Below are 27,052 nucleotides of genomic sequence, written 5' to 3' on the forward strand. Positions count from 1 at the left end.
ATTTTATGTTAAAATAAATGGTTTTTGTTAGATACTTGTCGTCTTTGTCTCCTCCACCACCACTCGCATACGAATGGACCCTACACCATCACTGACAAGCAATTAATTGATTGTCCCTGGAAGTCGGCTTCTTACAAAAACACAGCTTCCCTACTGTCAAATGTCACTGCACGCCACTGCATTATTTACATCACTCAAGAAAGACTTGAAATCTTTGCAACTTATCTTATTTTGAAGAGACTGAAATACAAAATTTAAATTTTATACTTTTCAAAATAAGTTCATTTTGGATTTTCTGTAAAGTTTAAAATAAATAAATAACGAATTTAAAAAATTTTTAAATACATTCAACGTTTATTTCGCCTAAACTTAATTAAAGCAAATATTCTTGAAAATATTGTTCAATTAACTCGTATTAATCGATTCTGTAGAACTACTCATGTTTTATTAGAATTCCAAACAATATTTCACGTAAAAAAATCATCGAATTTCAAAATAAAAATTTAAGAACCCAAGTATAAGATTTCAAAAAGAGATAGTATGTCACTTCTTGGATCGAATCAATAATCCATTATCTCACGGTAAAAGTTGTAAACGAAGTTTCAATAACAATGGAAGTGAGATAATGGACTTTACCTCCAACGCTTACATTTGTGCAATATTTTAATTTAAAAAAACATTTAATAGAAAAAATTATTTTCTTAAATTTTAGTATAAACTTAAAGCTATCTTAGTACTTTTAGACAGAATTCTTCTTCTTCTTTGTTTATGGTTTCATATGAAGATTGACAGAATTTTAACTTCCAAATATTAATTTAAACACATGTAGAAAGCTACCACGTGATTGCCGGAGTCCGCCGACATGTTGATATTGTTCAATTTAAATTTGAAATAAAAATTAAACAACTAGAAATAATTTTCCATACAAATTATTAACTGGAAATGTTCAGATTGAAATAATATATTCTTATATAATTAAAATCATTATTATTGAATAAATTCACTAGATAAGTAGTAATATATTATCATTGTTTAAAAGCACGTTTATAATATTTAATACCGTTGTTTTTATAATAATAATAATATAAATTAATTATAAAAAATACTAATATTCGCTTTTAATGAATATCACGTGACGAGTACTAACCAATCAATATTCACAGAATATCAATTTGTCATTGGAGTCAACTTCTAACTTGATTTCATTGAAAAGTTGTAAAATTTGAATAGTTTACGGTAATATTGTGTTAAAGGCGTTTTAAAAAGACAAAATGTCTGTAGCTGAAGTGGAACGCGGTCCTGTAAGTATTAATTTCATCAAAATTTATCTTTAGACCCCACCCAAGTCATATCCTTTCAGCAATTTTCAGTTTGTTTTTCTTTACTCCTCTGTGTAATTGCATTATAATAAAAATACTTCGATACGCCCAAATTGTAAATAAGAAATTAATTTATTCTGCTATTTAGCATTTAATTTTTGAATTTATCGTTTGCTTATATCTTATATCCTGTTACAGTAAACTGATAAGTGAGTTTATACATTGCAATACTTTGTACAACGTACAGTACAGTACGTTCGTTTAATTAATCATAGGCTAAATATGGTATACATTAAATAAAATTAATATTTAATCTTATTAAATACACCATAGGCCTGTATAAAGAATTTTTACAATACGGTGCACGATGGCTAATTCGGCATTGTTTTGATTATCAAATAGTACAAATTATTACGGGTATTTATTTCAAATACGGTGGGTGATCGGTTAAGATGATTATACTTAAAATTATATATTTTATTACAAAAGTTTACACTACTTATCTTTTGTGCTCATTTATACTGATCACCTTTTCCCTCCAATCTTAGAAATTTACTAAGAATTAGTTGCTAAGTTACCAATCTTGGTAAAAATAACCAGTTTTAGCTTGATTTTGTGACACATAAAATTACTAACTTTTACAATTGTAGATATCTACTCAATTGGTTTGTTGAATAGTGTGCCATTAACACATCCATTACTTATTTAGCTTTAACAATTTCTAAAATAAAATTTAAGATAACTTTCCTCCACATGAGTTCTTGTTTGTTTTTGTTTTATTCCAGAAGTTTGTTAATCTGACACACACTAATCCAGAATGTCCAATCTGTCATCCTGTGAAAAATAGCAAATGATTTGGAATTGTCCAATAATAATCTAGCATGTTAGTATTCTGTGAATTGGAATTTATTTGGATGTGTAGTGTACTAAAAATCCTAGGTGGAAATTGAGGTAAAGGTAGGGGTTCAGCCTTCATCTTCAGAAGTCAACCTTACCACCAAGAGCAATGTGATTAAAAAAAAAAAATTATTCATTTTATTACAGTAACTTGTTTGTTTTAGATCAAACACTTCCATTTGTTCAAAATGTACAGCAATTTCTGCAGTGTTCAGACTGTTTGTTGAAATTTTGCAAATTTCAACAAGCAATCTGAACACTACAGGAATTCATTCTAGCATTTTGATAATGTGGCTGCGCACTGTCTCATAGGTGCTAGATTAAAAAACTGCTCTATTATTGTTGTTTTACAAATGAAGGAGGAAGTTTTTAAATTGACATATAGTTAGAATAATGTATATATTTTTTTTCCAAGAAATTGAGAGTAAATAAATATATGTAAATGTATAACTGATCTAAAGTTTTAATTATTAATGGAATAACCTTAATTACAAGAAGGCAAAACAAACTTATAATAACTTACTTAAAGCCAAAAATAAAAACTACTTCCGGAATCTCGAATCCGCTTTAATGAAGAATAGCAAAGACAATAAATTAATTTGAATCACAATACAAAGATTTTGCTTTAATTCAAATCTAACTGAAAACCTTTCTATAATGATAGACTATGATACTTGGAAAAACTTGCCAGCGGTTTCCAAATATCCAACTAATTTCACCACCAATATCTAATACTAACTCTTATAACGAATATTTAGACTCTAAATTTACAGTTAATGAATTAGAAGATGTCATCAACAAAACTAAAAGCAACTCAACCTCAGGCAGTGATTACATTCTAACCAAATTCCTGAAAATGCTTCCACACCAAGCAAGAACAAAACTATTAAATTTATTTAACTCAATGTACAAAGCAACCTTATATCCAGATTCTTGGAACTTGATTATACTAACGATGATATATAAAAAAAGGCAATAATGATCTTTCTCCAAACAACTATAGACCTATAGCTCTATTATCAACTCTTAAGAAAATGTTTTACAACATGCAAAAACAAGTCATTATATTTTGCAACAACAGTAAAATGTCAGAAAAAGAATCTTAAGATATATCTAGATAACACACTTATACAAACAGTAAAAGTAGTAACCTTTCTGGGAGTCACTTTTGATTGGAATGCAACATTTAAAGAACATTTCTTCAGAATACTAGCCACCAAATTTCAACAATGGACAAAAGCAATGGATCTAGAAGCTAAATCTCAATATGCCTATATTAAAAATAAGGGAACAGAATCTGCAATTTTTCTATTATAAATGATAATACAGCTACATCTAACTAAAAAACACAGAAAAATATGTGGGTCATTTATCGATATCCAAAAAGCCTTTGACTCAGTCTACGTTCCTCTACTAGTTAATAGTTTGAAAGCCAGTGGTGCAGGAGATCATTTTTCTTCAACAATACTAAAACTCTTTCTAAATATAGTGCAAAAATTAAACAGGACAAAAATATATCTCCTTCATTAGACCTTTCACGTGATATTCTCCAAGGAGAACCTCTTTTGCCTTACTTGTTTAACTTCTATCTACTTGGAATAGACTAACTTTTTCGTAAATCTACGGATGGCATTGAAGTTAACAATAAAGTTTTTCATTGAATTCAATTTGCAGATGATCTGGTAATTTTAGCCCCTACTAAAATCTCTCTCCAAAGAAAAATCATCCAATTAAATTTATACTTTAAATCAATCTACTTAATGATAAACCCTGCAAAAACAAAAGTCATTATATTTTGCAACAACAGTAAAATGTCAGAAAAAGAATCTTAAGATATATCTAGATAACACACTTATACAAACAGTAAAAGTAGTAACCTTTCTGGGAGTCACTTTTGATTGGAATGCAACATTTAAAGAACATTTCTTCAGAATTAATAACAAAGCAAGGCTGGCTATCAATAACCTTTTGCTTTTATGTTCAACTCTGAAAACTTCAAACTTATATATTCATATGAAACTCTACAACTCAATAATCAACCCTATCATTTATTATGCAAGTCCAATCTGGGATATAGATTATCTATACAAACTTGAAAGTCTCCATGTCTACTTCCTTTGTAAACTACTACATTTAGAAAGGTCTGTTCCTGGTTATGCCACGAAACTAATAGTATCTGGTCTTTTCCTTTTTTCTTAAAACAAATAATAAAATTCTATTACCAATTTGAAATTTAAAAGCAATGATAACTTTTTTTACATCAGGAAATAATTAAACAAAGCAAAAATTCAGAAACCGGGCAGCTTTGGCAAAACTAGTTCCGCAGAATCTTGAATTTATTTGGAGTATCAGAGTTGTTATTTAAAGATAACCTTCTGGATTGGAAATGTGGCTATACACTCTTATTAGAATCTGCTATATCTCAATTTATAAACAAAGACCAAACTAACCTAAGTCAAAGCAACTATCACCCCTGGTATATAAATTTATTACAAATACCATCTTCTCAACCATACATGTCTAAATCAATAAATCTCAATGTGAAAAGATTAATAGCCCAATTACATCTCAACAAATATTCACTTTTCATTAGTAATACCTATATTAACTTTTCAAATACTCAATGTTTTTGGTGCAAATCTGAAGCTTTCTTGACGTACCATTTACTACAAAACTGTCAAGGCCTTACAAGCACATATGGCTCACATGACATTAAATGGATACTCCACTACAGTTCACCTCTCAAATTCAGAAAGAATTTAAACAATCTCAATAAAAAAAGATCTTTACAAACTATATAACTACTACATCAAGATTGTAAAAAAAATTAAAGACCTAAAGTAAGGAAACTCAACGTACCTGTACTCTACAAAAGTTAACTGTTTCTTCACTGTCACTATTGTTAAAATCATTCTCTTGTTTATGTTTATAACGGGTTTATTTATAGAATCTATTGTAAAATAACTGTACAGGTTTGATAGTTTGGAAGTAATTTCAATATTTTTGTAATGACTATTGTTAATCATTATCTAACATATGTACTACCCTCTGCAACAGGGAAACTTTTCCCTTCTGTGAATAAAGATTGAATTGATTGATTGATTATTAATGGAATAATGTACTGTATTTTAAATAAGCAATATACTATCAAATGTAAAAACTTTGAAAGATATCATTTTATGTTGTCTTATTATATAAATTATTTTTCCTTTATTAAATTAAAAAAGCATTCTCTATTAAACTTACCAAAACTTCACAGATTAATTCTCTTATGACTTAAATTTCTGGGCTGCAATTTAAATATTGCAGACCTCTAGATTCCCATTATCTGATTGTTCATCCAAGTTTCCTTAATTTCAAGAATTGAGTTAGATAGATGTCAATAAAGAGTAGATATGAAAAGCTTAAGGACTGAATGTCCCAATTACCTTTTTTGATATATACAAACTACTGTTTTGGACCAGAAGTTGCATGATTTTTTTTAAAAATTAAAATATAAAAAATCGCAGCCCTATAGTGTGTCAATGTCACAATAAGCAATTGCTCATATTGCTTAGTTTATTCCACATTAATCAAATAATGTTTCATAGGAGTTATTAAAATTTCTAATGTAATTTTTTTTTAATATTTAAATAAGTATTCAACTATGAATTTGAAATATTAGTAATGAATATGCATTATTTCTTTATATTTTTTGATCACTTTAAATTTCAGTTTCAACATATTTAATAAATTTGTTATTAGAATGATCACATTTAATAAATGTGTATGCTAGCTTAAAAATTTTGAGTCACAGTAACTTGATAAGTTTGTAAATGTGAGTCAACCAGGAGTTACATGAGTCCGTTTCGAAAAATGTATTTATTGTATACTTTGTACAACATTACAAATTGAAATATATTGCAGATATTTCAAGTGTTAAGAAATACAGTACTGGTACAGTACATACATATAAATAAAACTAAGGGTGGCCAGATTTTTTTTCATTGTTTCATGTCTTCTTTTACATCTATTTCACACTAAATTTTGGAAAATTTTTGGCTAAATTCTCATATTTTTGTGTTTAATTTTGCAATTTTAGTCCTTTTTTTTCTGGAAAAGTGAAAATTTGCCCAGAATTTGTCTGGGCATAAAAGAAAATTATATATGCCTAAGCTTGCAAAGCCAATCTGGTAAGCCTATACTTGTTCAAGTTGTGCACATCTTAACCTTAGAATATGCAATTACCAACAACCAGCATGAATTAGATTTAATTAAACAAAAAACAAATTTTTTCCTCTGTTTTTTAACGGTCATCATCAGGTTTAGAACTAATAGAATGCATGTTTTAAAAGAACAAAAATTTAAAAGTTTTGAATGTTGTGAAACCTTAATCTTTACCTAATGGAGGGCAATGCAGCTTTGGTTAGGTTGTTGGCCACTATGTCATACAGTATTGGCATTCTTGATCCTGTACTCTCACATATCAGACACAGCATACCGATTGTTTCAAAATCAAATTTCAGTGAGTCACAAACTGATTTGCCAGTGAAAATGTTGAGTCAAATTTATGGAAATATTAAATTTAATGCATAAAAATAGAAGTAAACAAAAGCTCTGGTAATAGTTCTGATCATAAATTTTCCCAAATATTATTGTTAAAAACTATATATCATCACTTTGTAAAGGAGTTGATTATATGTATTTGCTCGAAAAGACATTAATTTCCATTAAGTCAAACCATATTTGGTTTTGAAGAAGTCTCATGCAGTTGTTTTCTTACTACTAAAAATCATTCAAACATTTTTTGTATCAAAAAAAAAAATAAAAAATACTGTATAGAAATGGAACATAAAAATGCTGAAATGCATATACATATTTTTATTTTCTTCAAATTCTTTTATATCTCTAAGGCTCAATAAATAAATAAATATATATTTATTTATTGGGCCTTGTAAATTATGTGTAAATTGGACTTGTGCAGCACTGAATATTTTTTCCAGTATTGTTTTAAACAGATTTTTTTTACACGGAAAATTGCTGCATTCCTAAGAATTGTTTTGTTTAGACAGGTTTTCATTTTATTAAGGTCAGGTTTTACATATACTGTATATTTTCTCATTAAAATAAACATAAAGCAAATTAATCCATTCCCAGACTAATTTCAATAAACCCAAAGCAAATACACATAATTTAAAGTAAAAATAACATAATTAAATGCCCTGATAATAAATTAAAACATAAAAGCAATAAATAAAATACATAAATACAGTCAAACCTGTTTTTATGCGCTCTTTTTATGTGCATACACCTTGACTTCAGCATCTTAACATAGATTGGTGATCAAAATGCAACAGATACTGTTGTGTGATGTATAAAGGCATAATAAAGCCAGACAATTGCCAGATTAAATCAGGTTACTATTGCTAATAATAATTAAATAATTTGGCACTAGAGATGGGCATTGTGTGTCAATTTTTTAACATCCCAAACCCAATATTTATAATAAAGCCAAATGGTTTCCAGATTAAACGGGATGTTTATATATGTATATAAATAAAACTACAAGCCAACCAATGCCATATGTCATTGGGCTAGATAATGGCTATAACACTAATAAATTATAAAACAACTTGGTACTAGAGGGAGGTGTTAGGCACCATCTCATAATAAATTTAATAATTATAATTTAGAACCACTGGAAGAAAACATCAGCCTGGAGTGGGACTCGAACCCACAACACCTGCTTGTTATACAGTTGCATTGCTAATTACTCTATCCAGACCTCCAGTTCAATCTCATCTTCCAGTATATATAACATTATGTTATAACCATTGTTGGTTATTATGGGGTTGTGGGTTTGAGTCCTGCTCTGGGCTGATTTTTTTTTCTTCTTCCAGTTCTAAATTATTTAATTAAAAAATTATAATTATTGGCAAAAATTATAATTATTATGAGATGGCACCTAATGCCTCCCTGTAATACCTAATTGTTTCATAATTTATTGGTGTCAGAGCCATTATATAGCCCAATGACATACGGCATTGATTGGCTTGTAGTTTTATGTATTGGGTTTTAGTGATGATGTTTAAGTATATAAATATAGTTGCAACCTATAATCACCCATTATGACACTCAGCCAGCTATCATTTTACTCCAACATGGTGTTATATTTATATAATAATGATTATATAAATATAACACCATGTTGGAGTAAAATGATAGCTGACTGAGTGTCATAATGGTGATCATATGCGCAGACAAAGAGTTGTTCCCAGTAAGCACCATAATTAAGTGAGGATGGTTCTATCTAGATTAAATATTAGGGTTTGGGTCCCTCGTGTCTCTGGACGTCTCATGTCTCGAAGTCCCGGGACTTTTTCTAAATTTAATTGTCTTGGGTCCCAGGACTTTCGGGTCAAGACTCGAGACACGCTTGTCGAAATTGTATTGATAATAATTTTATTTTTAAAAGGTCATAATAAAGTTTATTAGCTTTCCACACACTGTCATTGAGAGCACCATCTGTTAGCTTAACGAGTAATTACTTGATACTTTTACGTAACTTACTGAATGAGTACACAATAAATACGTTTGCCGCCATATTGTTATTTTATGACATTCGTTTATGAGATCGTGACATTTGTGACTATCTGTGTCAGCACTATCAGCTCAGTTAGTCAGTTGTCAATTTCACTTTACGAGGTGAAGTGCTTTGCACGGTTGTGTTGCGTCAGTCGCAAAATACGGAATTTTTTACTTCGAATTTGAATAAAACTGCACTTATTGCTTTTGTGGAAGATCTGTATTGCAGACTTTTTGAAAATATCCCTTCCCTCATATCCAAACGCCAGTTTTGGAAATAATGGACGCCGAACCCAATACCAGCAGCTCCACAGTACACAATGAACCTTATGAGTCATTTCAAAGTCAAATGGAACAGGCAATCAAAAAATCGAAGAAAATGTACCCGAAATTCTTGCAAAAAAATCAAGAGCAACATTAAAAAAGGAGTTTCAGTTATTTGAAGCAATCAGAAATCGTACTGAAAGTTTGGAACTAATTTATAAAGCTTTAAAAACAATAAGACCGACATCTGTTGAAAACGAGTGTTCTCCTTGTCTGGAAGCATTATGATGATACAAAAATCAGAAACAGATTGTCAGACAAAGCTGTAAATGGTCTGATTTTTTTAAAATGCCTATTTTATTAAATCAGAAAAGTCTAATTGATAGTTTATTATATTATTTATATGACTAATGAATAGAGACTAGGTGATGATTATTAATGATTAGTATGATTACTAAGTTGGTTTTATAATTATAAGATTTTGCTGTCAAAAAATGAATCTATGATTATAAGAATTAAACATACGAATTGTTTAGACTTTAACGTTATAGATGTTGGGATTTGCTTTTATGTTCAATAAATGTTGATTTTTTACTAAAATTGCTTTTTTATTCTGAGAAGTCTCGAAGTCCCGGGATTTTGATCGTGGGTTGTCTCGTGTCCCAGGATTTTGAGAATGTCGAGACTTCCCAAACCCTATTAAATATGTCTAGAAGTGAGGGATCAGATGTAGGTCCTGATAGCTTAACTAACAACACATTCACATGGTAAGTGACAGTTGCTGGTTTGAGTACCACTCCAGGCCAAATTTTTTCTTTCAGAATTTTCCAAATTATTTAATATTAATTTGTTAAATTTAATAATAAATGGTGCATAATGCCTACCTCTGGTACCAAATTATTTAATTATTAATAGTAGTGGTAAAGTAGCCTGACTTAATCCAGCAGTCATTTAGCTTTGTTATGAATATCGGGCTTTGGGATGTTTATGTATGTATGTATAGAGGTCTAAAGTAGTAATATAAATTACATTTTAATTTTTTTTTAAATTGGTAAAAATGTAAGCCATATTCAAATTTTAAAAATTTTATGATCAGATGAATAGTATATTCTGATAAGTTATTCATTTTAAACTAACCATTTATATTAGAATTCTAAATTCTCTATATTTTTCTCTTAATCAATTTTAATATCAACTGTTAAATATACTTAAGAGATCTATTACCTGTCATGTAATATATTTATCATAGTATATTAACAATTTTAAAAAGACAAATTGAGAAGCTCTACTTTTATGTATAATATCTGCATATAAATTAATAATTATTTTGAATAATTTTTTTTTCAACAGAGTCCCCTTACAAAAAATATTCATGATAGACTCAATGAAAATGTGAGAGTTTTAAAATTGCAAGGTCATGTAGGATTTGATAGTCTTCCAGATCAGCTTGTTAACAAATGTGTTCATCAAGGCTTCACATATAATATATTATGCATTGGTAACTAAAATTTACTTTTTATTTCTTTATTAAATTACAAATTTTTAAAAATTATAATAAATCTTGCATCTTTATTTTATTAATTAATAAATTTACAAATTAATTTATTTTAGGAGAAACTGGTCTTGGTAAATCTACACTGATGGATACACTCTTTAACACTTCATTTGAGACACCTGAATGTCCACATAATTTGCCTGGAGTAAAATTGAAAACTAAGACATATGGTAAAATATTAAATTGTTATGATATTTATTAGGATATCTTATCTGTAATAAATGCAGTTTTTGCAGGTGAAATAAGCTATATTTCATGTAAATATATATTTTACATTCAAACAAACAGCTTCTTGATTCTTATATTAATATTCTCAGTACCAGTAAAATTTTGAAAGATTGTTTTCCTTTACATAGTTGTGTTGTTTTGATTAGTTTAAATAAAGAAAACAAAAATTTAATTATAATTATTTTGTTATAATCATTTCATTAAAGATTTGATCCATTTTTTTAAAAAACATTTGAAAGCATTTTGTAAAGCAATATGTTTTTATGATTATTAAAGCTAAATGATTGCCAAATTATATCTGACTATATTACTACTACTACTATTATTAATTAAATGCATATAGTAATAGTAATATAGTCAGATATAATTTGGCAATCATTTGGTTTTAATAATCATAAAAACATATTTCTTTACAGATGCTTTCAGATGGATCAAATCTTTAATGAAATAATTAAAATAAATTTTTAAAAATTAGTCATTAAATTTTAAGTTTTAAAAATCATCTGAAGCTGTCAGTAAAAACAGTAAGCATCTGCATTAATTGTCAAAAAGTAAAGTGTGATCATGATTTATTGAGTCTAATTTTGAATTATTTTAAAATAATATGATCTCTTAATACAAAGGAACAGTAAATAAGTCTTATTACACATGTTGAAATTAACTCACTATGTAAATTTGTTTAAGATGTAAAATATATACATGAAGCTATTCTCTTGTAATGTAAAAAATCAGTAAATGGTACTTATAAAGTAAAAATTTAAATAATATACAAGTAACTTTCAGTTGACTTCTTATTTTTATTAAGTTATTTTTATATTAATTTGCATAATAATATGTGTTACATAACACAAACGTATGCACACAGAAATATAAAGCTCATTTTTTGTGACAAAAATCCTGGCTTTTCTGAAATTCTTGTTTTTTGTGATAAGGTCATGTAGTTTCATTTGTTGCTATTTTTTCTTTCCTTAAGCAAAATGTCAGTAGCTGGAGATCGCATCCAAAACACCTCGTTTTGCTTTTGCATTCCTTTCAAAATCTGGATCATTCACTACAATTTAATCAACAATTTTGGTTATCATTACCAAACTTTTACTAAGGAAATCTGTAGCAAATTCTTTGGGTTCTTCATTTTCAGAATCTCTATTTTCCAGTTTTACATGAATTCCTTGTTCTGCCAGTTTTTGAAGGTTGTTGGTAAGGCTCTCACCTGTAACCTGCAATAACTCCTCAAAATCCTGCTCGTTTACATCTCCTAGTCCTGCTGTATTGATTAAGTTGACTTTGGTTAACCTAACAATACAGTGATAGGCTCTTCTTGTTGAGAAATCTTGGATACCTTCAGCCATAACCTCTTCCACATGCATTTAACAGTTAATTCTTGCCAAGCGAAGTGGATATCTCCTATGGCATCCATGATGATATATTTTTTCCAAAATTACACAAAACAAACATAGATTTAAGGGAAGTACAGCACTATGATAAATTGCCACCTTTTGCTGATTGGTTCACGTTTGGGAATAATTGTATTATATATGAATCAATGAAATGCTGCATTAATTTGAATCAGCATAAATTTTGAGCGTTTTCTTTTAGGCTTTGAGCAGACTGAGTTAATTGAATCAGCGTTAAGCGGGGTCTTACTGTATTCTTATTTATGCATGCTTTCCCAAATTGAACTCTAAATAAGGCACATGCACACATGAACTCAGCATTTCACTAATTTTTATATACCATAATGGTTAATTAGTTTCAATATTCTCATTGTTGATGCTTCTGATTTAAAGAATGATATCTCTCTTTGTTTAATTTCAAAGAGAGAAAAACAAATTTAAATACGAATATTTAAAAAATCAGAAAAACTACAGGCATATGAGTGTATAATATTCCAATTGCATGCATTCTCATTGTTTCTCAAACTTTCTATTCTTGTGTCTGAAAAAAGTTAATTCAATAATTATTATTATTAATTTATCTATTTTAAAACACTGTCTTGTTTAAAAAATTTAATTTAAATGAACTTACATTTTTTTAAATTTAAACTTAAATGGTGGTAAATATTATGAGAAGCATTTTTTTAAATTTCATAATATAATATATGATTTTTTTTTTCTTCTGAGAACTCATGCCTTTACTAAAACATTTGTGGACCAGAGATTGAGAAACGCTAAGAAAATTTTTATGGTGTTCAACACTAACAATAAGGAAAGATATGCAAAATGATAATATAAATTCATATTATTTTGGTATTAATCTTTCTGTAATATACAGTCAAGCCTGTTTTTATGCGGTTTTTTTTGTGTGATTTTTTTTTTTTTTTTGTGCGGTATAGTTGGCGACTAGTCTCGAGCGATTTGTCATGTCTCACGTTGACTTATTATAGCATAAATGAACTTATTATAGTAATATTATTGTATGAATATGCGAAAAATGAAATAATTTATTTTTTAAGTCAACAAAACACCACCTGGACAAAAATATGTAAAACAGACGATAGACGAGAAGATGCAGTCAAGTGCTGACATCTGTTGTCAATAAATTCTATTTCGTACGGTTTTGAGTTATTTTCTATGTGAGACTTTTTTTATGCGGTCCCTATTGACCACATAAAAAAAATTTTTTTAATTGTGTTGCGAAAACTATATTTTATAGCCACTTGTAAAGTTTCGTGCAATTTTTTTTTTTTTTTTTTTAATGCGGTCCCTATCCACCGCATAAAAACAGGTTTGACTGTATACCAAAAGAAGTGATAAGAAATAAGATTATCAAATTAATAATAATAACAATAATTTTTGATTTATATGATAGTTTGAGGAAAGATTAAATTTTATTCTGCTAAAAATACATGATTAAATTAAAATATTTTATTCTAAATTATTTAGATCTCCAGGAGTCTAATGTTAGCCTGAAATTAACTGTGATTGACACTGTTGGATATGGAGATCAAATCAACAAAGAAGATAGGTATGTATTCATTTAGCAATACAGTAGTGTTGTTTATCCGAATCAATCGGGGACTGGGGTTGTTCGGATAACTGATTTTTTTGGATAACCAATTAGGTATGAAAAAATATATTAACCTATTCGATGTTGAAATTTTTCTCCGTTGCATGTCGCTTCGTGTTGAATTTTCATCGATTTTAAGCCTAACGAAAATTTTTATAATAATAATCAAGGCTATCGTATCATTAAAAATTATTTCTTTATTTTGTACAAACAAAATAAATATATTGAAAAATATAAAAACAAAAAAATTATACTTTAGAAGTTAATCTAGTATCAAAAACGTTTGATTCAGCACGACATTTTGGTTGACCGGCTTTTGGATAAACGACGCTCTACTGTATATTTAAAATTTGAATTACAGTGTTTTCAGTTATTAATTAAATTAAATTTATTTGTACATTTAGTGCTTAATATAGAATAGTTATATTACTAGTGGAAAATTTAGATTGATGAGTGTTATTCAGGACTTTGTATTAATTGTGAGATATTTTTTTCTTCTATTATAAGTATTCTCGAAAATTATTTTATGAATAGTTTACTTACACAGTTTCCACTCATAAAATTTTAACATAGTTTATAACAACTTAATCATTTCAACCATAAAATAAGTATTAAAACGAGATGATTTTTTGTAAAAAATGTGTATGAGAACTTGCAAAGATTATAGATCATTTTATTTTTGTTGTTAACATTGAGTAATTTGTAACAACATAAATATTGTTTTGGTTCATTGAATTCATAAAATTCAAATGTCAAAAATTAAGTAACTTACAATATATTGTAAATGAGTATAAATTAGTGTTTTTTAAACCAGTAAATACACCCAAAAGTTGCACATTCAAATAGAATTGTCCAATTAATGCAAAACTCAGTTTACAGCTGTGTCTTAGATAGGTATGTAAATGATTACAGTTGTAGTCTGATTACATGCCTGGTAATGCTACTAGAGTGCCTTAAAATTGTTATTCTAATATCCTATAAGAAGGTTCATAGATGCTTACTATATTCAGAATTTTTAATGTACAGTACTTGCTGTATGGAGGTCTTTGAACATCAAATGTGTTTATGTAACATTATGCACCACTAATGGAGTTGATCATTAGGTTGAGGGAAGCAGGATGACATTTGCTGAATTTTCTGTTATCTGAGCCATTGTGAGTTGATGTCTGGAGATAATGTCAGGGCATTCACATATATATGTCAGGCAGGTCTGGGCACCCAGACAGACCATCAAAAGACATGATCATCAAATTGTGAGACAAGCACAAACAACTACAGTGACTCAGTCCACTATTCAGAGACAGGTGGAAACTTTGCTACAGAACCCTCTCTTTCCATACCATTGGCATATAACTAACAGAGGTAAGTTTGCATGCACAACAACCACTATGCATCTTGCCATTAGCATCCCAACATCATTGGTTTGATTTGCAATGGTATTATGACAAATGCATGGACTGCTGTGAATTAGTAGCATATTGTCTTTAGTAATGAATGCTGATTCATGTTAGGTTGAGGAGGATATTAGTGAGTGCTTCAGTCTTGCCTTTATTATTGAGTGGTATACTGCTTGCACTGCTGGTGTGCTGATTTGGGGAGCCATTCTGTATAACATAAATTAGTGGTGGTGCAAAAGTACTTTTTTTTTTAACTCTTTCTGCCTTGTGGGCACTAAGAGGGTCTCTGATAGCAAGCCCATTAAGGGGCGGCCGGGTGGTGAGGGACGGGGACCAACATATCTGGATGCACCACCCCCTGAAAAATTCCTAGGGTTTTTTCGGCCCGTCCGGATTCAATCCCAGGTCCCCAGGGCAGCAGACTGCTAACCTTGACTGCTCGGCCATCCGGCCACTAAGGTGCAAAGGTACTGTACATTTTAGGAAATTATGCACTCTCATTCATAGCTTTTTATGGCAGGGATACAAACAGCCATTTTCCAGCAAGATATTACTTAGCCACACACAGATAAGGTTTTCCTGGAATGTTTTTATCATGTTTGTTTACACTTCTTTGTCTTGTCGAGTCTGAATTTTATAAAATGAATTCTATAAATGTTATGCAAAAATTCATTGTTTGTATTTGGTTACTGTCGTACTAAAAAAATGGAAGCTGTAAATCAATAACAACTCTGAAAAGCTAGATGAAGAATTGAATATCTAGAGTATTTTTCTATCTTATAGTTGACAATTAAATCTAAATATATTATTAAAAAAAAAACAAAAAGCAAGGCTGGCTGGAAAATCTAGAAAAGTTGAGGAAATTGATAAGGCTTGAAAAGTCAGGGAAAGGTTGGAAATTTATCATAAAAACTGGAAAATCTGTTTTTCTAAGGCATAATGAAACTTTTGTGGTTTAAAATAACTTGTATATTTGTCTAGTTAATTTCTCTCAATTGCTTGACAGCAGTCAGGGCTATTGTAGGCATAAATCTTAGTCATAAGACTTATCTTAACAGACTTGTTAGAATAGTATTAAATAGACCAAGCCTGTCAATCTATAGTGGGATGTGATTATCTTTCAAAGTGAAAAGTATCAATGACCTACCATCACATTTCTATTCTTTATATAAAATTTATTAACCTACTCTTATAAAATTATGCTGAAAAACATAGTCACTTGTACTTTTATTTACTGCACAGTAAATAAGATTTTAGGTTTTTTTTTTTGTAAAAATGCTAATATAGCATTTCTCTACCTGTGGTCTGCAATAATTGGACAAGTGGTCAGCAGGCAGACTGAAATTAATAAAGATTAAAACTTTGTTCAATGATGATTCACTCTTAATAGAGTATTTCCAATTTAATTAATTATGTTTCCATTTGTGTTCAAATATGCTTTTAGATTTACTATTTTATAAATGGCACAGTATGTCCCAAATGTTGGTGATATCCATATAAGTTTAAAAAATGTTAACTTAGTGGTCTGTGCAATTTTTTCAGACATTTTATTGGTCTTTGGGCTTAAAAATGTTGAAATGTTGCACTTATGGCATAAATAGCATTTATCAGCTATGTGAGAACTGGGATTGTTTAATTAATTTAGCAGAGAGAATACATTAATTTTTTATATAAGTTGTTTATATGAAAGGAAGTTTTATTCATCATTTTTGGAGAAAAAAGAAACGAACTTCCTTTCTTACATGGCCTTATCTCTTACGAACGGTCATATGTCAGTTTACCCTATCTGCACTCGTTACACATCTCGTGTGTCCCTTGGATGCTATTGGGCAGATAGCCCATTAAAAAGGGAGATTTTCACGCTATTTGGGGCATTCCACAATGAAAGGAATTTGCCATATAGATGCTGGCAGTTCAACAGAATCTGAACATGCCATAGTCGGCCACAATATCTCCTCGACATAATATTTTATTTTGTGTGCCACAATTCATTGAAGATCCTCTATCATCCTCCTTGCCGTGTATTCACCAAGAACTGTCCCACCATTTCGATGTCTTAAAAGAGAGAAGAGTCAACGTACGTTTCACAAGTGGAGGTAGTATATATTTGATATATTTGTAAACTCTCTCTCTCTCTTAAGAAGCAGATAGGTTTTGTTGTTCTCGCGATTAAGGTAGTAATTATCATCCTCTTGATATCATTGTATTTTTATTTGTTGTTTTATCAAATCTTGTTTTGCTAAAAAAATATGGTCTCGTCTTGGAACTCTACTCTAAGTCAAAACTTATCATGTGCCCGTGATTCTCCCCACTCACTATCGTCAAATAACCCTCCTATTCCTTTTTAAGATATATAATGTAAACGTGTGATAGGGTGCAAATCCCTATCTGGTGTTGGGAATCCTGACAGAAGACAATCTCAGGATTGCCTTGTCTCCACATTTTTCGGTTAACCTTTTTGATCATTTAACGCCATCCTATGACCTTTTGGATGGATCCTACAGATCCGCAGCCGAGTAAATGGTATAAAGAGTGATAACTAACTCAATACCCCTGGTTCTCCTCACAGCTACATAACAAAGCAGAATTTTATTTCTATTTATTGTACAAATCATAAGCATAAGTTTTGCTTCTCTTTGGCATACTTATTTTGCATGCTACTGAAATTGTTTTAGCACAACAAAGCAATTTCTAAAATATAATCTCAAAATGATTTCAAAGTATTTTTTATTTATTTTGTTTTGTTTCTCAGTATCTACACATGGTATTTTCATTGTGTCCTAGTCAGAAACAAATATATCTTAAATGTTACTTCATACAGTACAATGCTAACAACCCATAGCAACAGTTAAACGATTTTAAGGTGGAAAATATGGAACTTATATTTGCATGTAATTTACAAATTGTTTTCACTTTCAACAGACCATATTATCTGTAATCAACCAAACACTGCAGCAATCAACTTGTTGATTGTGCTTGATGTAGTATTATGTAAAACTTATGAATAGTATGTGTATGTGTATTTTAATTGGTTACTTTAATCAAATTATTGCATAGTGTCATATGAGAATAATATAGAGATGCTATTTTGGAGACTTTACATCTGCATCTTAAGCTCTCTATCTCTACTTTCCCTTGGAAGAGTGTTCCTGAGTTAATGGAAAAAGCTAAAGGAAGGAGGGAAGAGATTCATGACCACAGGCTCTGGTCTGCTGTGTGAAATCTACTTGCAAAATTCAGTTCTTGATATCTGATGGGATATCACAAATAGGCAAAAATGTATAATTGGCAATATGTTCTCTCATTATGGATGTAGCCAGTTGAAAGCATATGGACCTTAGTAAATCTTTAGTGAGTAATTATTTATTGTGATATTGTCACAATGCTGGGCTGCAATTTTTGATTGTATTTTTAATTAATCTATTTAAAGTATATTCTCTCCACCTCAAATTAGTAGTGACTCGCTCACGTACATCATACTTTTCCTTTTAACAATAGTTGTGCCAGTCATCTAACACCTTTCAGGAGAAAATTTTTGATTTGAAATCACATGAATTCTGGTTTGCATTGGAAGTTCTTATATAGTTAATCAGGACCTCATGCCCTAAGGTTTCCAGATCTAATTTTGTGTTTCATCTATCTAACCCTGTTCTCAAGATTAAGGAAAAACAAGAGGGACAGGTGACAGGAATTTATAGGTCTACAATTTTTCAAATTGTAGCCCAATAATAGAGACTAATAAATTACACATTCTCTGAGGAAGAAGAATGAGTGCATGCAGTTTTGTACCATGTAATTAGCACGAACAAATGATTGCTTGAATTCAAAAATATATTTTTATGAGTTTTTTGGTTGTCATTAGTACAGGATCATTGTAAATTGAGGACTGAGTGTAATTTACTTTATTTTATAAGCATTTATCTTGCTAATCATGATTTTGGTAAATTTTGAAATTTTAGAGCACATCTGGAATTTTTGTTTCATAATCTGGAAAACCTGAAAATCGTGGAAATGTAAAATTTAGTTTTGCCAGACACCATGAATTCAGGAACTGAAAATGAATAAGTGACTATTTAAATGTATTAAATAAGAAAAACTTCAGAACCGAAGTGAATCAAATTTTGTTCATTTCATTAAGCATTTCTGTAATCCAAGTATTTCACTAGGTTTTTGTTACATTTAATCCATTTTGGTAGTTATCTTAAAATTATTGATTTCAGGAATAAAAATTTGTTTAGTTAAGAATTAGATAGATATTTAAAATTTTCTTCCACGTATGAATAATTGTATAAATTTAAATTTTTGCAGTTTTAAACCAATTGTGGACTACATTGACACACAATTTGAAGCATATCTTCAAGAAGAACTAAAAATAAAGAGAAGCCTCGATTCCTATCATGATACTCGTATTCATGCTTGCCTATATTTCATTTCACCTACTGGCCATGGGTAAGTATTCTTCTGTAATTAATATTTTAACACCCTTCTCATATAAAAAATGAAAATTGTGTGATTAAAGTTGAAAGAATTCTGAATAATAATTTTATTACAATTTTCATGAATTTAATATAAAAGATAAAATTTAATTATTTTTATTAGTGAATCAATTTTTATACTAGATTGAATTGTAAAATCATATTAATTTATATACATATACAGTCTTATCAAATTTATTACTTTTCTAGCTCTGTTAAATACAAACAAATTTCTGTTTTGTGTGTGTGTGTGTGTGTGTGTCAATCATGATTTTGTTCATGCTTTTTGAAGCTTAATAACTCCTGCACTTTTTGTCAAAAATTTTTGAAATTTCATAGATTTGTATAATGGGGGATTGATGCTATTAAATTTTGGTAGTTATAGGTCAACAAGGTGGGAAAGTAAAGGGGATTGTATGTCATATCTCGAGTACGGTTGTATTTAATGATGATTTTACTTGTTATTAGCATTTATAATCATCAATATATATTATAAAAGTAAGTGTATAATGTGCGTGCCGCTAAAACTCAAAAACGAGTCCCAGTACGATCAAGGGAGTTATATGGTGTGGTAGCCCTCTATCCTCCATCCATGAAGAAGGTTCCCATTTTTACCTGAAGGGCGTGCTGTTGAAGATATAAGGGCTGGAAGTTTCGCTCTCTAGAAATTTCTAGAACAGTCCAGAACATTCGAGAGCATTCCACAGCATTCCAGAATGTTCCAGGTGTTCTGGAACATTTGGGAACATCTCAGATCACTGTGGACCATTCGAAGCCTTTTTTGTATGGGTGGGACTACCCATTGGTGAAAGTATATAAAGCAAGATCTGTCGTGGGTTTGAATGTCAGTTTCTTATCAGTGATGAAGGGAAGAACCGAAAAAGAAGTGAAAATTCCAAAGTAGTGCAGTGAGTGAATAAAAACAAACAGTGAAGTATGGGTAGTCAAGGTGATACAGTGACTGAATATAATCCAGTATAAATGCCATGCGTTAAATTGGTGGGAAGCCGGTCTCTACATCTGGGTTAATATTTCAGCCGTTGTAAGAATTTTTCTTTATAGGTGATTAGTTTTATGTATTATATTTCCATTTTGTTCATTTCTTCTTTGAGAATCCGAAAAGAATATTTTGATTTTATGTATCATTACAAAGATAAACTTTATTATCACTTACAAAAACCCACGGGAAACATTTTTATTTAGAAACAAACATCGAATTTTCAAACGTTGACTCTACGTCCAGCTAATGGCTGGAAACGTACGGAAACTCATTCTTTATGTTTATACTTGTTTATACGGAGTATTATTTACGCCTTAACCGATTGGATGCCAGAGTCTGTGTGTGTGGAAATTAACCAGTGTAACTGCTACGACTGGCGTACGCCTTCCCATAAGAACGTAGCATATTCGACCAGATGCAATATATCTAGGCTTGGACGGCCCGGGATGTAATCTTATAATCGAGATGGGTTGATGATAATAATAATAATAATAAGCGCAAAGCCCAAATGGTTAGGAGTTGAAAGTTAAAATTTGGTATGCAGTTAGGGTACGTCATGAGAATGTACACTAAGAAGAGATTTTTGAAAATCCCACCACGGGGGAGGGGGAGAGGCTGAAGGATTACCCTAAAGAACTCTGCTTCTACTGTACTATTTTAGATGCAGATTTTTGCGGAAAATGAAACATATTTTTAGACCCATCTAAAAATTCTCTAATATGTTTGGGAAGAGGGGTATCCTAGTTCTTGCACTCGGTAAAAACTGGTAAAATCGGCTATAATGTAATAATCTTAATCTTGGCTATGGTTACTTTTTGCTTGAGCAATGTGGGGCTCATTTGCTAGTTTTTATAAAATCTATCCCTACCCTCATAAGATGGCAAAAAGCTTAATTTTAACAATTAAAAATATCATAACAGATGGTGCCACAGGCAGTTTTAAACATTGCTGGGAAAGTTAGCAACTCGTTACTGAATTTCTTTTAAATATATAGTTTTAATTTAAATTATTTAAATTATGTGTGAGAAAAAATCTGAAAATATATTTTCAAATTATACTATTTTTTACTTTAAAATAATTATGATTTTGTTTTAAATTGAACATAAAAATCCAACTGTTACTATATTAACAGCTTTAAGAGTTAATAAAATCTAGTTATAACATAATAATCAATATTACAAAGTTGTGTGCAGCTGAGTTCTTAAAATAGCAGTTTATTTTAATTCATATTTACTCTAAAACTTCTCAAGGAGAGTATCTAAGATTGAAATTTTAAGTTGATTACAATTTTTTATTCAATTTGGCTTTGTCAAGGTCTGCAGAAACAGCATCACAACGTCAAGCTCAACTTGAAGCTCTTCTCAATTCATCAATCTTTACTTTCTCATAAAAAATATTCCATCATGCTTGATGGGAGAATTTTTAGTTAGGAATAGTTTTTATTATTTTCATTTATAGTTACCATATGTTAAAATATGGGCTAATCATTAATTTGTTCATCAAACTGGAAACCTTATAAATACATAAATTTTAGATGAAATTTCTTCCAAAATGTCATATTTTTATATAAACAAATTAATGCAAGTATGTTGCATACTTGCATTAATTTGTTAAAATTAAATGCAATTCAAAATCATATAAAATTTACTATTACTTGGTTAAAAATAGCAAAAAAAATAAACTCTGGTTCAGATTAATCAGAGTGCACTATGTTTGTTTTTACTTGAAACAATAATTTAGTTTTAACAGGGTCATATAAACTCATGTATAGGGTAGATGTACCAGTTTTGGCCAGTGTACCAGTTCTGGCCAGAAAACAAATTTAACTTAGAAATATTATCACCACATATTCAAATATGTCCAATGAAACAAACTTTTATTGTTAACTGTTCACACAGTTAACAATAAAAGTTTGTTTCATTTGTGATTATATTTTTAAGTTAAATTTGTTTTCTGGCCAGAACTGGTACTACACTGGCCAAAACTGGTACATCTACCCTAGTTACTCATTTTATTTATATATAAATAATCAAAAAACAAATGAGAACACCTTTATATATGTTAGATATATAGATTACTAGCTGACCCGGCCACGCGTTGTTGTGGCTCAAAATGTATCTATTATAAATGTATCACACTTCCCCCGTGGGGAGAATTTCAAAAAATCCCTTCTTAGTGTACATTCTCTTGACGTACCCTATTAAAACGCAATCAAAAACGCATCTAAAATAGTATAATAAAAGCCGAGTTCTTCACAGTAAGTCTTAATCCCGTCATTTTTCCCGCTGGGGAATATCGAAAAATCTCTTTTTAGTGTATATTCTGTTGACGTAACCTATTAAAACGCAATTAAAAACGCAAAAAACCGCATGTAAAATAGTATAATAGAAGCCGAGTTCTTCACGGTAAGCCTTAATCCCGTCCATCTCCCCCCACTGGGGGGATTTCGACATGTATATTATATAAAAACACGTGCGTATTCGAATGCAACGTTGTGTCAAAATTTCAAAGGAATCGGTAGGAACAAACGAACGTTATATTTTATTTATATAGATAGATAGAAAATGATCTGCTTCAGTCCATTCTCACAGAAAAGCAGAATGCCTCACAGAAAAGCAAACTTAGGTCGTCGGAAGTTAGCGCCATCTGTTGGACATAAAAGCCTTAATCCATATATAAATATATTTTTGAAAGGGGGAAATGGTGTAGGGGTATGAAAAATAGATAGTAGCCGATTCTCAGACCTACTGAATATGCATATAAAATTTGGTAAAAATCGGTAAAGCTGTTTCGGAGGAGTACGGTAACTAACATTGTGACACGAGAATTTTATATATAAGATTAATTTTTTTACAGTTTAAAATCCATTGACTTAATTTGTATGAAGAAGCTTGATAGTAAAGTGAATATCATTCCAATAATAGCTAAAGCTGATACTATTTCCAAAGTAGAATTGCAGAGATTTAAGATCAAGGTATAATTTTTCAAATGTAATGCATTTAATGATATTAATATTTTATTGGTAAAATACAGCACTTTATAATGGACCTCTATATATAACAGATAACAAGTGAATTAGTTGGCAATGGGGTACAGATATATCAATTTCCAACTGATGATGAAGCTATTTCAGAAATAAATGCTTCTATGAATGTAAATACAATTATAATTTTTTCCCCTCTATTATTATTATTATTATTATGCTGTATAAGATTTAGTAACAAAATCGTTTTGTATCCAGGCACACATTCCCTTTGCAGTTGTGGGAAGCACTGATTTTGTTAGAATTGGAAATAAATTAGCACGAGCTCGCCAATATCCTTGGGGAACTGTACAAGGTAATTGCAATTTGATTAAAAATTATATATTTTTTTAATTTTCCTGAATAAATGCTAATTTTATTTCAGTGGAAAACGAAAATCATTGTGATTTTGTGAAATTGAGAGAGATGTTGATTCGAACTAATATGGAGGATATGAGGGAGCAAACACATATACGCCATTATGAACTGTATAGGAGAATGAGATTAGCTCAGATGGGATTTTCAGATGTAGGTTCAGATAATAAGCCTGTAAGTTTTCTAGAGACATATGAGCAGAAAAGACTGGAGCATTTAGAAGTGAGGACATTTTTATAATTGTTTCATTTTTTTAACTATAGGTTAACTTTAAGTTAGTTTCTTAAATTATATTAAATATATCATTAAAAGGAACTGCAAAGTAAAGAAAAAGAGATGAGAGAGATGTTTGTAGCTCGTGTTAAGGAAAAAGAAGCTGAATTAAAAGAAGCAGAAAAAGAGGTAATAATTATATGACAAGGATCAGAAATTTTGAGATAAATTTATTAATCTTATTATATTACAGTTGCATAAGAAATTTGATGCTCTTATGAAAAAACATGCAGAAGAGAAAAGACGGTTAGATGAAGAAAAGAAAAGATTGGAAGATGAAATGAATCAATTTAACAAAAAACGAGCCACTATACAATCTCAGAACTCCCAATTAGCGACCCAGACTTTGGGTAAAAGCAAGAAAAAATAAATTTCCACAATTTTAAGGTAATTATATTGACCAAATTAAAATACTGCATTTTTTTATTAATGTATTTTTTTTAAAATATAAATGTTGAAGTACAAATGAAATGTCATATGCTTCCACTTTTTCATTCAAGTTAGTCATCTCAGTCATAATTGTTTTTAATATTAATATAATTGTAGTTTTTATATCATTTGTACTTGTGCTGCATAAAAAGGTAGTCAAAATGATACTCGCATTGCTTTTGTATTTAATATATTGTGATATATTTAATTGTAATAAATTGTTCAGAAAATTGTTGGATTTTTTTGGTCTTATATTTCATTTTATTTTTATTGCATATTTAAAAATAGTTAATTTATTTGTAAACCAAACTTATGTACTGTATACAGAAACATATTGTAAATTGTTTCTGAACTATATAAAGTTGTTGATAATGCTATATCATTTTAACTATAACAAAACTTCTTTGTTAGAATTCTGCATAACCCAAACATTTAATATTATTATAACTTCAGTTGTTTTAAAACCAATTCTAATTAAATGAATTTTAAATTGAAAATATTGTTTTGGTGTCTATATTTTAAATAGTTTGTTGCCAATAGTTTTTTACTTATTGACCCTTTTCCAAAACCAGATGGCTGATGGCCAAGGCAGTTAAGTCATCAGCTTATCACTTTGGGAGACTCAGGTTCAAACCCGGGAATTTATAAATGGATGGTCTGTCTTAGATATATTAGGCCCAATTGTCCTTATTGTAGGTCTATCCAAACCCAAGATGAATATGATTAAAAAAGATTAAAAAGTTTCCCAAAGAGCAGAAACAGTGAACAAAGAACCACTGGTATAGAGAGTCAATGAAAAAGTCTAGATTTAATTCAATCTTTTTGAAGTGGGGAACGCTAAACTTTGTAAGTGTTCTGCAGAAAAAAAATGTCAATGCCACCCGGCTTTAAAGCTGATGTAAACCTTTTTGAAATCAAGCACACTCAGTCTAGTAGATGACGTCATTGGCATTTGCTGATTACATTCCCATGCAAAAATTATTTTACATTGTATTGATATTTCTTTTTCAACAATTTTTAATTGTATATTTGATTTTTCATGGAATACTTGAAGTGGCTTCACGTAGCACCTGTGTTCCACAGACCACGGATTGAGAACCATGACTCTATACCAACATAAAATTTAAAATAAACCACAGAGGATGTTTAAAAAAGATTTTTTTAAACATCCTGTGAGTAAAGTCAGAAATCAAGCTGTGATTTACTTGAATAAAATTATGGAATAATTAGAAATATTATACATATATGTTAATACAAATATAACTAGGATTACTGGGCAAATTTATGTACAGTACAGTTCAGTATGTTTCTTCTTGTCCACAACTACATTGAAAAGAATATATCACTCCTTTTTCTTTTATTATTTCATTTCTATTTATTTCTATTCCTATATAAATATGTAAATAAATAATTTTGTCAGGTATTAAATTTATTTTATTACATAATAGTTTCTTTACTCTTTCAAACAATTTAGGAATATAATTTGTTTGACTAAGATCTATTTGCTAGTTGGAAACTACACCAGTATAAGTCCTATTAATAAACAAGGTCCAAATAGACAAGGATAAAAGCAGAAATTGAAAAATATCTTATTTTTTCCTTAGAAATTTCCAAAATTTTTTTTACTTCATATTCGAATTCTATTTGAAAATATGTTCATTTCAGCAATAGTAATGCCAGCTATGAGGAAACCGATAGTGCCATATCGTGTCCCCTCTCAATGCAGAACACTTTGATTTAGAACCTTTTGTTCGTAAGATGTATATTTTCCAAGATATTTTGGATGATTAATTAAAATCATCCAAAATATCTTGGATGATTTTAATCCAATTGGATTAAAATCATCCAAGATGATACCAATATATGTTACAAATATATATATATAATCTTAACTTTACACAATGGGGTGAAAATTAAGTGATTTGATTACTGAACAAGTAAAGTTTTCAGCAAGAGATTTTAAACTAGAAAGTATAGATTTAGCAAATTTCCATTGAATATTGCATATTTTATTCCTTGTGTCCATTTACACAGTAACTTCATTACAGGGGGAAAAAAAGAAAAAAAACTTGTTTATAGCAATTGTGTGTAGAATTTGGAAAATTCCTGTATTTTAAATATTTTGGTTTCATTATAATTTAATCGAATTTATATTTAATGTAAAAAATATAATGGTCGATATCCTAAATACTGTATTTCAAACTTGACACTACCAATGCGTCAGATTTTTAAAATCAATATAAAAAAT

At 29.7% G+C, this 27,052-nt stretch overlaps 2 protein-coding genes across 4 annotated transcripts in view; one reads left to right on the top strand and one right to left on the bottom strand.

Moving 5' to 3' along the window:
* The window catches only part of LOC136983744 (diphthine methyltransferase), a 36,250-nt gene extending 35,076 nt beyond the window's left edge, over positions 1-1,174 (bottom strand). The window contains exon 1 of one of the 3 annotated variants that reach the window (XM_067280584.1): positions 1,148-1,174. The gene's annotated coding sequence lies outside the window, so the exon portion shown is untranslated. Of the gene's footprint in view, positions 1-511; positions 581-737; positions 796-1,147 lie in introns of those variants that run through there. The other 2 variants (XM_067280583.1, XM_067280582.1) reach the window with 2 other exon arrangements.
* Positions 1,150-25,042, top strand: LOC136983743 (septin-2-like). Its single transcript, XM_067280581.1, has 11 exons — positions 1,150-1,301; positions 10,395-10,542; positions 10,656-10,769; positions 13,710-13,791; positions 19,539-19,679; positions 23,562-23,679; positions 23,769-23,858; positions 23,947-24,043; positions 24,113-24,324; positions 24,415-24,504; positions 24,569-25,042. The coding sequence occupies exons 1-11, from the start codon at positions 1,272-1,274 to the stop codon at positions 24,743-24,745; spliced, it is 1,299 nt and encodes a 432-aa protein (XP_067136682.1). The 5' UTR covers positions 1,150-1,271; the 3' UTR covers positions 24,746-25,042.
* The last annotated feature ends 2,010 nt before the right edge of the window (positions 25,043-27,052 follow it).

Source organism: Centruroides vittatus, unplaced genomic scaffold (genome assembly GCF_030686945.1).
Source record: "Centruroides vittatus isolate TY-2023 unplaced genomic scaffold, ASM3068694v2 contig_885, whole genome shotgun sequence".
NCBI classification, from domain to species: domain Eukaryota; kingdom Metazoa; phylum Arthropoda; class Arachnida; order Scorpiones; family Buthidae; genus Centruroides; species Centruroides vittatus.